Source organism: Pseudorca crassidens, chromosome 1 (genome assembly GCF_039906515.1).
Source record: "Pseudorca crassidens isolate mPseCra1 chromosome 1, mPseCra1.hap1, whole genome shotgun sequence".
Classification (NCBI taxonomy): Eukaryota; Metazoa; Chordata; class Mammalia; order Artiodactyla; family Delphinidae; genus Pseudorca; species Pseudorca crassidens.
Window position 1 is genome coordinate 108,939,971 of NC_090296.1, and position 14,645 is coordinate 108,954,615.

Consider the following 14,645-nt stretch of genomic DNA (forward strand, 5'->3'; position numbering starts at 1 on the left):
AAATTTTATTAGTTAACTATATCTCAATAAACCTTAAAAAAATCTGGCTTATTTTTAAATTAAAGCACACCATAACATTTCCTATGGTTTAAAAAAAAAAAAATCAAGTCTGCTCAAAGACTTACTTTCTTACAAACGTGACCTAATTCTAGAATTCCAAAAAACAAAATAGAAAACTCTCAAGATTACACTTCCATTTTAAAAAGTAATGCGTATGTTCTACAACAAAACAGGTTGAGACACAACACTGAAGTCCTGAAATGTTCCAAGGAAATGATATAAAAGACAGCTCTTAGTTAAATGTTACATAACCATGTCAAGACAAAAATCATGTTATTACAGCAGTTAAATACATCAATAGCGTAAGAGTGTAATACTCAACAATGCTGAAAATAATAACATTTTGATTTTAATTTTTTCAGCTTCCAATATTTGGTTATCAAAATACATGACCTGGAATCAATCATGTGCAACAAAAAAATGCATATAATTTAATATCGCATTTTCTTATCTAGTCCCCTTTCATTTGCTTTGTGCTCATAAAAAGAATTAGAAACATTTTTACCAGATACCTTTCTTCTACAACAAATCTGTTTTTCCCACGCCTACTTATCATTTCCTGTGCCAAGTTTCAGTTTCACCTCTGCATTCCTAACACTCATTATACACTGACGTTTCTAATAAAAAGGACACATTTCAATGGTTTAATAACTGTAGAAAGGGAATATCATGTACAATAAAACATTTTTAGACATTTACTAAATGTGCCTTTGAGGAAAATCACTAACAGTTCTTACCTTTTTAAAGCAATCTCAATGAAAAGTATGTATTATATAGTATATGTCAAATACAGTTAGGTCAAAAAATATACAGAGAATACCATACTAAGTGCTATGAGGGCCCACCTCCTCAAGGAGTCTACAATTCTCTCAACATTGGAGCGTTTTAACCTGTGGGCCTTAAATGAGTATACATGTGTCTTTGAGATATTTATCTCCTCAGTCTTTGGGGCAGCTGAGCAAGGTGTGGGATGGCAAGAGCTTCCTGGACATTACCCCTCAGCCACAGCAATCTCTTTTGTATATCACAGTGTGCTATCCAAATATTTTTCATGTGTGTCAAGTTTGGGAAGGTTATATAATACAAATCAAGGCTTTATATACATGCACACATTCATACATATTTACGTGCACACACACATATACATAGGCAGTTCCTACTCTGCATGCAGTATGGGATGAGAAAAATAACCACACATAAGCCAGAACTATGGAAGCAATTTTAAAAATCAATGGGAAAAATTAAAACTGTTCTATTACCTTTAAGATTTTTTTGGTCAGAACATTATAAATTCCCCATCAGTTATAAACGTATAGAGAAATGAAAAAACAGTAAAAAGTAATCTTTATTTAGTATACTGTAAATTAAAAACATTGAGATTTAAAGTGTTATTTCATTATAAAAAACTCATTAAGAGCAGTCTGAATAGTGCTTGTCGCCTTCTCCTAGTACAACTTACGATAGGGAGCAAGCACCTTTTCTATGCTGTGGTGAATGGTCACACTCCTCGAATCAGCTTCCAACATGACAGCCTTTGCGCTTTTAATATCATGATATATCTCAAAGAGTTCTTTTAATGTAAAATATTATGCCAGTGTCACTTCTTCATCCTTTATGCCACAAGCACTTTCCTCATTTATGAGTTCACCTTCATTAAGTTCCTCTTTTGGCATATCTGGTCTCCTGAACTGCACCAGTGTCAACATTTCTACTGTCAGCTATTTCTTCTGTAACTCCATTTATGCTCAATTCAAATTCCACTTCCAGCAGTATCACCTTTTGTTTCTTTGCTGTGCTTTAATCTTTGTTGGCCAATTCCCTCTTCTGATTATCCACTTTTGTAAAACATCACATGAGTTTATCACTGGGAGACAAGGAGGGAACACAACTACACATTTTGCTTCCTGTGCATCAACTCAGTAACAGGTGCGCAGTGAACAATCAATGACAGACTTTGAAAGAAGTGACATGATTGGTCACTGGTCATGACGTGCATTTGTTACTTATGTAGTGATTTGTGGACTGAAGAGTCAGCAGTAACGTCTGTATTTTACGCAATTACTCACAGTTAAATACCTTCCTAACTGAAATTTGTGTGTATCAGAATTGTGCAAAGGAAGGACTGCCTGTATGTCAACTATACAAAATTGATATATATTAGAGAACTGGGAAGTAGATACAGAACTTGTGATAAGATGACTTTGGGAATTTTCCTTAAGGAATACATCTTAATGTTTTTATGGGGCAAGAGGATAAAAAGAATACTGCAATCTAAAGGAACAGGAGAACACGTTCATAGCAAAGCAGACAAACAAAAAACAAGTATGTTTATTCTACCTGAAAAAGACACTATAGGACTCTAGTTCAAAATTGCTGAACTAGAGTCCTATAAACCAATATGCTCTTCAGTTAAATAAATGAGATGCTATGTCACTTGTGTCTCGTAAGATATGCTGTATCTGAATCTCTGAACCATGCACGTAAACTCTACCCTTACTGTCCTCTCCAAAAGATCTAATGCACTGGTCTCCAACTTTGATTTCTGAGAAGAGATTGTCTTAAGTTTCTTTGAAATTCTGAGATCATAGGGCTGGGCAGGGAAAACTGACAATGAAATGCTTAAGTTAAATGGAGGAGTGGCTAGCAACGGTTGAGTGAGGGAAACACAGGCCACAACTGAGAAAGGACTATGGTGCATGACTGCATGGGAAAGAGAATATGAGCACGTGGAGATCTTCTGGTTAGGATTTTAAGGTCCCAGTTTCTAAGACACAATGAATCATCTGCCTTAAGTCACACTGATTAACATTGTTACACACACAGTGCTTCATTTTTGTTATATCTGACCTCCCCGCCCCCACCCCACCAATTTTTCCCTAGCCCTTTTTAGGTTTACAGCAAAGTTATAAACACTTAAAAGACTGTGACTAAATTCTGATCCTGCCGCTGATGGAGTCTGTATCTAATATGTAAGTTAATCATTCTGAGCTTTATTTTTCTCTTTTATTTAGAGCAGCAGTCAACACACATTAAAAACTATTAATAGAAATTGAAACAGATGAAAATTTTTGAAAAGAATAAAATAATATGCAATATAATATATAATTAACTATGCTTTGTTGTTTTGAAAAATCTTGGCTTAATTCTGTGCGATAACAACTATTTGAAGGATGGCTGTAAAGTTCAATTCATTTTGTTATATAGGTTTTAACAGCTGCCATTGCTAAAAAAAGATACGCACAATGATACATAGATCCAAATGGAACAAGTGCCTCACTGCTTGGCTTACTAAAGCATGACACTGATTGTTTTTAAGGAGAGGACCACCTGTCAATCCACATACTTAATATGAGTAATGTTAAATTTTTAATTTTTCATACAAAAAATGAGTTATAATATATTCTTCCTGCATCCCAATGGTTTGTCTTACATACATCTAGGGACAGTAAAAAGAATAAAGTATATAAATTCTATGGTTTGTTTTCTACCATTTCCCTTCTCCTTGACTTTTACTGTTCCTTCAATCAATTATCCAAGCCAACTTCACTTATTCTAAAAATACTTATTGAGCACCTCTGTGTGCCAGATACTGTTCTAGGTGCTTGGGATATATCAATAAACAAAAGAGACAAAGAGGAGGTTCCTTAAAAAACTACAAATAGAACTACCATACGACCCAGCAATCCCACTACTGGGCATATACCCTGAGAAAACCATAATTCAAAAAGAGTCATGTACCAAAATGTTCATTGCAGTTCTATTTACAATAGCCAGGACATGGAAGCAACCTAAGTGTTCATCACTGGATGAATGGATAAAGAAGATGTGGCACATATATACAGTGGAATATTACTCAGCCATAAAAAGAAACAAAATTGAGCTACTTGTAATGAGGTGGATCGACCTAGAGTCTGTCATACAGAGTGAAGTAAGTCAGAAAGAGAAAGACAAATACCATATGCTAACACATATACCTGGAATTTAAGGAAAAAAAATGCCATGAAGAACCTAGGGGTAAGACAGGAATAAAGACACAAACCTACTAGAGAACGGACTTGAAGATATGGGGAGGGGGAAGGGTGAGCTGTGACAAAGCGAGAGAGAGGCATGTACATATATACACTACCAAACGTAAGGTAGATACCTAGTGGGAAGCAGCTGCATAGCACAGGGAGATCAGCTCGGTGCTTTGTGACCGCCTGGAGGGGTGGGATAGGGAGGGTGGGAGGGAGGGAGACGCAAGAGGGAAGAGATATGGGAACATATGTATATGTATAACTGATTCACTTTGTTATAAAGCAGAAACTAACACACCATTGTAAAGCAATTATACCCCAATAAAGATGTTAAAAAAAAAAAAGAGACAAAGACAGGCAATAAATATCATGACTAATTAAATTACATAATTTGTTAGTGGCTACCAGAAAAAGGGATTGAGGATATATTTGGAGCCAACAAACCAGAGGAAGAAAGAAACCCAGAGATGTAAGCCTGGCACTTAGGGGTGCTTCTCTCTTAGGAGTACCTGTTAATGTGGAAAAAGCAACTGAGAAGCTAAGAAATGAACCAGAGCTTTCAATAGTCTCTCAGGATTAGAGGAACAAAAACTGGAGTTCAGGGTCTGTGAATTAGATAAACACAAGCTCTGAGTTGGGATCCTGGCTTGGTGATTCCCTAAAAGGACTCATAGCCTCAGCATACAGTTGTACTCATGTATAAGATTTGTTATAGCAAAAGGATACAAGCAAAAGGAGAAACACCAGAAGGAAAAGAAGTGTGGGTGAAGTTCAGAGGAAATGAGATGCAATTTTCAAAAGTCCTCTCTTGAGTTTCTATTTGGGATGATGATAAAGCTCTGGAAATGGACAGTGATGATGGCTGAACAACATTGTGAATGTATTTAATACCACTAAATCATACGCTAAAAAATGTACAGTAAATTGTACCATAAAATGGTTAAAATGGTACACTTTATATTACATATATTTTACCACATTTAAAAAAAAAAGAGGCCTTTCCCATTGGAGTCACACAATATTCACTTAATTCCTCCAGCAACATTTTCTTTTTATACCAGAGAAGCTTATTAGAGACTCAGCGCTCCAGGTTTTTATTGGGAGCTCATCATGTAGGCACCCTCTGACTAACACATAACAAAATTCTAGACTCTCAGAAGGAAAGCAGATGTTCAGAATAAGCCATATTGTTTATACAAACAGTGTAGGCACAATGAACTCTCCTTATCAGCTAAAGGAAGTTTTACGTCAGTGTAGAAAACTGTTTACCAGCTAAGTTCCCAGATATCAGCCAGGGGCCAGACTTGCAAGTAAGCTTTTCCAAAGACTGGCAATGCCAGACCATGAATGGCAACATCCTAGCAATAAGGGGGAAACAGATTGGCATATCTAGGGTCCAAAGTCAAGCTTCAAATCACCTAAATCCCTGTAACTGGATTACAGTGAATCCGGATTGCTAGTGTGGTCAAAAGTAATCCTATCTAGAGGAACATAACATTTTAGCTCTTATATTTGCTCTAGAATTTTTCATATACAATATCTGGCCCTTGATAAAGAATATTCTGGCATACAATGAAAAAACATGGAATAAAAAAGACAGGAAAACAACATGCCACGGAATGAAGTGTCCCGGTAAAAAGATATGTTGAAGCTCTAACCCCTACTACCTCAGAACGTAACTTCCTTTGTAAGTAGAATGGTTGTAGATGTAATTAGTTATGATGGGTGGACCCTTAATTCAATATGAATGGTGTACTTATAGGAAGAGGACAGAGACACACAGGAAGAAGATCTCATATGATGACAGAGGCAGAGATGAAAGCGATGCATCTACAAGCCAAGGATGCCAAGGATTGCTGGCAAACACCAGAAGGAAAAAGAGGCAACAAAGGATTCTCTCTTACAGGTTTCAGGAGCATGGCCTTGTGACACCTTCATTTTAAACTTCCAGCCTCCAGAACTGTGAAACAAGAAGTTTCTATTATTTTAAGCCACCCAGTTTGTGGTACTTTGTTATGGCAGCGCTAGGAAACTAACACCAAAAAAAAAATAGAAAAGACTCACAAAGAATCTAGATAACAGAGGTATTAGAGAAAGACTTTAAAGTAATTTTGCCTAATATGCTTAAGACACGATTGAGAATTTCTATAGAAAACTATAATGTATAAAAAAGAATCAAATGAAAAATCCAGAACCAAAAAATACAATAAATGAAACTGAGAACTCAGGTGATGGGTGAAATAGTATATTAGGGATAGCTGAAGAGAAAATTAGTAAAGTAGAAGAAAATATTGAGAATCATGCATAAAGAGTCAAAAGGAAGGTAAATACAGAAGAGCATGTAAGGGACGTTAAGGATACAGTAAGATGTAACATAATACAACTGAAATCCCAGAAGAGAGAGCGAGCGAATGGGGAAGAAATGATGTTTGGTGAGGTAATGACAAGAATTTTCCCAAACTGATAAAGGTCATCAAATCACATATTAAGGAGCAATGTTATAAAATGAACATGTAAAAAGGAATATTTACAAAGAAAACCTAACACAGGCACAATGTACGGAAATTGTTGAAAGGGAGAGAGATAAAATTTAAAGTCTACCAAAGAAAAGAGACATATTACTTGCAAAAGAGCATAAATCAGATGAACAGCTGACTTTTCAACAGAAACAAAAGAAGCCAGGAAACATGGGGTGGGGGAGGGATGGATTAGGAGTTTGGGGTTCGTAGATGCAAACTATTATACACAGAATGGATAGACAACAAGGTCCTACTGTATAACACAGGGAACTATATTTAATACCCTATGATTAAACCATAATGGAAAAGAATATAAAAAAGAATGTATATGTATATATGTATAACTGAATCATTTTGCTGTATAGCAGAAATTAACACACACTGTAAATCAACTATACTTCAATTAAAAAAAAAGAGCAAACATTGAATTGATAATTAGAAACTTTCAAAAAGAAAGCTCTAGGCTTCACAGGTCAATTTTACCAAACATTTAAGTAAGAAATAATACCAATTTTATAGAAATTCTACCAGATAACAGAAAAAGAGGAACTAAATCTCAACTCATTTTATGGCATAAACTTAATCTTAATACTAATACCTCACAAGGAAAATTACAGGCCAATCTCACTCATAAACACAAACGGCAAAATAAATATTAACAAGCTAAATCTACCAATAAATAAAAAGAGTAATATATCATGAGCAAGATGGAATTACGGCAGGAATACGAGATTGGATTAACATTTTAAAATTAATTAACATGATTCATAACCTTAGTAGGATAAAAGACAAAAGTTATACCATCATATAATCTCAATAAATGTAGAGAAAATATCTGATAATTTTTTTTTACCCATTCATGATTAAAATTCTTAAACTAGGCATAGAAAGGAACCGCTTTCTTCTAATAAATGCTATCTACAAAAACCCATACAAAATACTAAACAAAATGTCTAATCTTCCCCTTTAAGATTAGACACAGGCAAGGATGCCCATTATTCACCTTCTATTTGAATTCTAGGCAAAGAAAGCAAGGAAAAAGAAAAGTATAATGATTGTAAAGAAGAAATAAAATGGTCATTATTTGCAGAGAACATAATTATTTAATTAGAAAATATAAATTACTAGAAAGAATGAGCTTAGCAAAGTTACTAAAATACAATATCAATACACAAAATCAATATGCAAATAAATCCTATATTATTAGTAACAAGCCGTAAGAAAATAAAATTTCAGAAATACCATTTATAACATAAAAGAATCAATTATCAACAAATACATTTAATAAAAGATGTGCAAGATCTCTACAAAGAAAATCATAAAGATATTAATAGAAATTAAAGATATAAATAAATAGAAGAATATCTGAAGTTCACAGATTGAAGGATTTGTTATTGTAAAGCTGTCAATTTGTTCCACATTGAGTCAATGCACTTCCTAACAAAAATCCCAATCTTCCTGTTGCTGTTGGGAGAAATTAACAAGTTGACTCCAAAGTTTGTAAATGCAAAAGGGCCAAGAATAGCCAAAAAATTCTTTTAGAAAAACAAGTTGACATGGAACTCTACTCAATACTCTGTATGGAAAAATAATCTAAAAAAGAGCAGATATATTTATATGTATAACTGATTCACTTTGCTGTACAGCAGAAACTAACATTGTAAATCAACTATACTCCAGTAAAAATTAATTTAAAAAAAAGTTGACAAGATTTACTTTACCAAACAGTAAAAGATTTTATAAAGCTAGAGTAATTAAGACAGGTCTAGCTAGAGTAATTACTCTAACTAGAGTAATTAAGACATGTACTGCCTCAAGGATAGAGAAATAGGGAGTCCGGATTAGATTCACATATATGATTTACAACACAAGTAACACTGGAGAGCAGCAGAGAAAGGGTGGTCTTTTCAATAAACAGTGCTGAAAACTGAAAAAAAGAAATCTTGATATTCCATGCAAAAATAAACACCACATAAACTGTGTATCTAGAAATTTTAAAATACTTTTAAAAAGCCTTCTAGAAGATATTATATTCATGATGCTGCTGTAAGGAAGATTTGTTAAACCGGGCAAAGAAAGCACTAACCATAAAGGAAATGCCTAAATATTGGTCTATATTAAGTTCAAAAGACACTTTTAAGAGACTGAAAAGGCAAGTCACAGAGTACGAGAAAAATATTTGTAACATTTAAAACCAACAAAGAACTACCAAACAAACAAAAACTTGACAACAGAAAAAGAGGTTTAAATAGGCAATTCACAAAACTGATCATCCAAATGATTATTAACATGAAAGTGTCCAACTTCATAAATAACTAAGGAATGGCAAATTAAAACAATAATGAGATATTAATAATACCTACCCACCAGCATGGCTAAAATTAAACTTATAAGGCCAAGTGTGGGCAAGGATGAGGAGAAAATGTAACCCTCACAGTGCTAATATAAGTGTAAATTGGTACAATCACTTTGGAAAACTTTTTGGAATTATCTACTGAAGATAAATGTAAGCTTAAACTATGACCCAATAATTCTATGACCAAACAGTTCTATTCCTAGGTATGGGCCCAACAGCAATATGTACCCATTGCACTAACAGACACTTACAATATGTTCATAGTTGCATTAACATAGAAACAACCTAAACAGGCTCCCAAAGTTAAATGGATAAATAAATGGTGGTATATTCTTACAAAGGAATATGTCAAAAACAATAAAACTACTGTTATACGCACATAAATTTCAAAACCTGTGTTAAGTAAAAGAAGGTATAAACAAAAGAACTTTATAATTCCATTTGTATAGAGCTGGCAAAAACCAAATGATTACATTAGAAGGCAGGACAGTGGTTACCCCTGGAGAAGAGAAGACAGCTATGTTGGGAAGTGGCACAAGGTGGGGTCTTCCCGGGCACTGGCAGTTTTCAAGTTCTTGGTCTGGGTGCAAATTATAGAGGTGCTGGCTTTGTTATAATTCCTTGAGCTGTACATTTACTTTTTTCACTTTTCTGAATGTATATTATACTTAAAAAGTTGCATATGGAAAAGAAAACATTATCAAATCAAAGATGTATTTTACAACTGACAATATTTTATGACAGGAGTACTATGTAGACATTTTTAAAATTATGTGTAAATATAGAGAAGTTACCAGTTGTTTTGTTTTAGTCCACTTTTAATCTTTGGTTAAGAAATCCTTTTTTACTCTTGTATCATAAAGATGATTGTCCATATTTTCATCTAAATTTTAGATTAATAGCTAGTTCTTTCTCAGTACAGAAATACACGAAGTATCACTTCATTACCTTGTGGTATCTATTTTCATCAAGGAGAAGTGTACTTTTAGGGCATTATATTATGTAATCATTGGAAGAAAAAGGATCTGTGCATATAGTCCCTGAGGTAGATCAAACAAAACATTATTATCATTTTTTTTTTTGGCTGTGCCGCGTGGCTCGTGGGATCTTAGTTCCCTGACCAGGGATTGAACCCAGGGCCACAGCAGTGAAAGTGCTCAGTCCTAACCACTGGACCACCATGGAATTCCCTGAACAAATTATTATTATGTCCATCACATACAGACAAAAAAGCTGAGGCCCCGCGAGCCACAGCTACTGAGCCCAGGTGCTACAACTACTGAAGCCCGCATGCCTAGAGCCTGTGCTCCGCAACAAGAGAAGCCACCGCAATGAGAAGCCCGCTCGCCGCAACCAGAGAAAGCCCATGCGCAGCAACGAAGACCCAACACGGCCAAAAATAAATAAATAAATTTATAAAATAAATAAATAAAAACCCTCAAAACTCATAGATGTTTTTAAAATAGCACTTCAAAACATTCACCCCCACATAAAAAACAAAAAACCCAAACAAAGCAAACACAACCATATAACAATGCAACACGTTTCTCACCAAACAGTGAGACACAGACATCACTGTTTCTGTTGTCAAAGATACCAAATACACCACCCCATTACATTAAAATGAATGCTTATCAGTGGAGAGGATTTACCGACGATAAATAGCACATAAGGCAATGACTACTTATGACTTTAAAGAATACAGCAGTCCCCCCTTATCCACAGGTGATACATTCCAAGACCCCCCCAGTAGAAACTTGACATATACTGCCTGAAACTATAGTACCGAACTTGACATATACTGTTTTTTCCTGCACGTACATACCTACAATAAAGTTTAATGTATAAATTAGGCACTGTAAGAGATAAACAACAATAACTAATAATAAAATAGAACAATTTTAACCATACTACAACAAAAGTTTTCTGAATGTGGTATCTCTCTCCCTCACTCTCTCTCAAAATATCTTAACACAGTTAACACCTTTTCCATTTTAACTAAGTACTTATCTGCACCGTGGCCATAACTTTTGCAGTTTGAGGTTTGTTTTGCAGTTTGACAGCAAAACAAGCACGAATTTCTTTTTTCTTCACAATTTCATGGATAGAAGATTCGTTCTGACCACAGATCTTAGCAACCTCAGCATACAACTTTTTTTCTTTCCTTATTAAGTTGAGAACTTTCACCTTTTCACTTAAAGGAAGCAGTTTGCAGTTTCTCTTCAGCATATCTAAATTGCAGCACTTTGGGACTGTTATTAAGTAAAAAGGGTTACTTGAACATAAGCACTGATAACTGAGATGCCACTAAGTGACTAATGGGTGGGATAAGCTGGACAAAGGGATGATTCACGTCCCAGACACTACACAGAATGGTGTGAGATTTAAAACATATAAATTGCTTATTTCTGGAATCTTCCATTTAATATTTCAGACCATGGTTGACTGGCTGAAGGTAACTGAAACCACAGAGAGTGAAACTGCAATTAAGGTGAGACTACTATAGTTTCGATGAAGTAAGCCATGTAGATATAGATGATGGTAGTTTTATCTGTTAAACTGTACATTAAAAAAAAAAAAAACCTTAAATGTTTAGTCAGGAATGTCTTTTCTGTCAGTACTTTAAAGAGGATTTCAATGATAAGTTTTTGTTTGGGGCTTTCCTAAAATGGATGTTGTTGGCGATTGCTTTCAAGTAGTTTACACGAGGACTGTTGGTATGTGTCATGGCAACAGGTCTTTTGGAGGAACATTGAAGTTGTGGTTATTGGCTGAAAACTACTACAATAAACTTCTGGCAGTGTGTATGAAGGGGGACGAAGAGGCTAGGGCCACCAAGTAGTACATTAGCCACTTCCTTTTTGGGTTATGTAAAGAGAGTGAATCAATGATCTTATTAACACTCTCACAAAATATGAAGACAAAATACTGATTAACCAAAATATGGAAAAGGTTTTCAAGTGAGTAAACTTTTTTGATTAAGCAAGAAAAGCACACTTATGGCATACAAGGAATTATGCTAAGCACTATAAGAACATAAAGTTTCATCAGACTCTGACCTTAAACTACTTATTGTCTACGGGGAAGATAGGATAGGCTTAAAAAACAACAATTAGGGCTTCCCTGGTGGCGCGGTGGTTGAGAGTCTGCCTGCCGATGCAGGGGACGGGGGTTCGTGCCCCGGTCTGGGGGGATCCCGCGTGCCGCAGATCGGCTGGGCCCGTGAGCTGTGACTGCTGGGCCTGCACGTCCAGAGCCTGTGCTCCGCAGCGGGGGAGGCTGCAGCGGTGGGAGGCCCGCGTACCGCAAAAAAAGAAAAAAAAAGAAAAAAAACCCCAACAATTAAGTAGAAAGCAACAAATCATAAAAGTGGTAAAAAAAAAAAGAGCGCATTGAGAGCTCAAAGGAAGGAAATTACGTCATGGAGGGGCAGCTTGAGATAGCTGGCATGAGATGTATGGGATGAATAGAGAAGCATAGGATTAGGCATTCAAATGAAACAGAACAGTATCAACAATGATTAGCAAGGAATCCTTCATGTGAAGTATGTTAACTGTACATGAACACAGCCAACACAAATTAAGAACCTGCCTAACTACCCCCCCCAACAAAAAACAAAAACAGAAACAAAGTGAAAAACTATTTCATCAAGGTAATATTTGAGGTTTAAAAAACAATGTCATTCTAATTTTAAGAAAATTTCAAAATATATATTTTAGGGCTTCCCTGGCGGCGCAGTGGTTGGGAGTCCGCCTGCCAATGCAGGGGATGCGGGTTCATGCCCCAGCCCGGGAAGATCCCGCATGCCGCGGAGGCACTGGGCCCGTGAGCCATGGCCGCTGGGCCTGTGCGTCCGGAGCCTGTGCTCCGCATAGGGAGAGGCCACAACAGTGAGAGGCCCGCGTACCGCAAAAAAAAAAAAAAAGAAAAAAAAAAAAATATATTTATTTATTTATTTTAAAGCCAATTAAATAGTACTTTTAAAAAATGCTTGTTACAAAACATGTCTACATTTTTAGTTACACTCCTAAATAAAATAAGTATTTTAAAAATACAATGATTACATTGGCATTCATGTACAATAAGGGAGTAAGAGAGAAATTAAAACATTTGATAATCACTACTCCCACCTTGCCATTTAACTCTTGAGTAGGAATGGTGTTTTAATAGAAAGAAATATTAATATATCAGAAAACTGAAAATTAAAAGTACAGAATGGAAGTATCTATTAATGAATTGAACTGTATATATTTACAAGGGAATTAAAAAGGAGAGCAAAGCCTCTTGCATAACTTACCAACATAAAATGAGCAGTTGGAATGCAATAGACTTTCAGTCCATAAGCGACAAAGTTCACTTTCAGTCAGAGCTTCAACTCCATAACAAGCTTGATACTCCACTTTTGGTAGTACGTAAACGGGAAATTGCTGCAATCCAAGGTTATACTCTTATAAAGCTCCATTAATTTACTATTAACAGTAAATACATTTGCCTATATAATTTTGCCACTTTCAAAACACTTTCAGGTAATCTTATTTCATCTTTTCAAATATAGTAGGATTCAGACAGAAAGATGGATAGAACCCTTAGTAGATGTGGGCAAATGGTGGATAAATAAGAGATCGTGAACCAGAGGCTGCCCCCCCCGACAACCAAAATCAACATACCTCTCCACACATGCTCATATTTTATTTCTGTCACAGAACGTGACTGACAGAATCCTTGGAACAAAGCCTTGGATACATAATGGCCCAAGGTTCAAAGCTAGAAGCTGGAAAGCCATGACTGTAATACATACTAATAATTCTCAAGAGGGTAAAAAAAAGTAGGAATTTTTTGCCCCTTTAAAGCATTAGTCACATTGTCTCAGGCTTAAATACTGTGTTTTCATTCTATGAATGTATGAGCACTAACACCTACATTAATATCTGTGAATGTTGCTATCTTCATTAATACAAAAGGCTTTATTCCAGACACTAAGTACCTGGCAAATTAGCCATTTAGCGTTTATTGGTCAGGACACTAAATAGATTAAGCAAAATGACTATACCCTCTACTAGCCTTAAGGAAGATATGTAAGGAAATACATGCTTGTAAAATAACAAGTGCTAGTCATGTTCACTGTGCTCATACTATCTCATTTCAGTCAAAGAAAATTCTAATCTTAATAGCAGTCTCTTCACTTCCAGCTGCAGAAGGAGAAACACATGATTTAGGAACTTAAAGTGATATAACTGGTTAGTACTTTTGAAATTATACTAAGCTGTGTTTCACTTTTATACCTGAAAATATATCATAAATGTTTCAGAATTACTGATTTTCATAAAGTAGCAAATTTAGTGGGCTTATTAGCACAATGGTGGTAAGAACAATTGAAATCCAGTAAAATTTCTGTTAACAATTAACTTTGGTTCATTATTACCTTTGAATGTAGTAAAACTCTACAGCAGTGCTTCTTAAATTTCAGTGTGTGTGAATAACCATTTTAAAATAAATGCAGAATCTGAGGTGAAAAACAAGGCTTTACATGTTTAATAAGTTGTTGTTTCAGGGGCCAAACTTTGAGTAGTAAGGTCCCTACAGTGTCTTCTTAATTAAAAAAAAAAAAAAATTATGAATAGGGTAATTTCATTGCTAAAAGCACTTAATTGTATAATAATTTTTCAGCAACTGGTAATCTGCATTTATGGCTGC

General features: G+C 35.3%; 1 protein-coding gene across 24 annotated transcripts in view; it reads right to left on the minus strand.

Moving 5' to 3' along the window:
* ICE2 (interactor of little elongation complex ELL subunit 2) overlaps positions 1-14,645 on the minus strand; it is a 90,247-nt gene that overhangs the window by 35,080 nt on the left and 40,522 nt on the right. For all 24 annotated transcript variants that reach the window (XM_067749042.1, XM_067748981.1, XM_067748944.1 and 21 more), the window contains one exon: positions 13,249-13,378. In XM_067749042.1, coding sequence (XP_067605143.1) covers positions 13,249-13,378 — 130 coding nt within the window. The remainder of the gene's footprint in view (positions 1-13,248; positions 13,379-14,645) is intronic.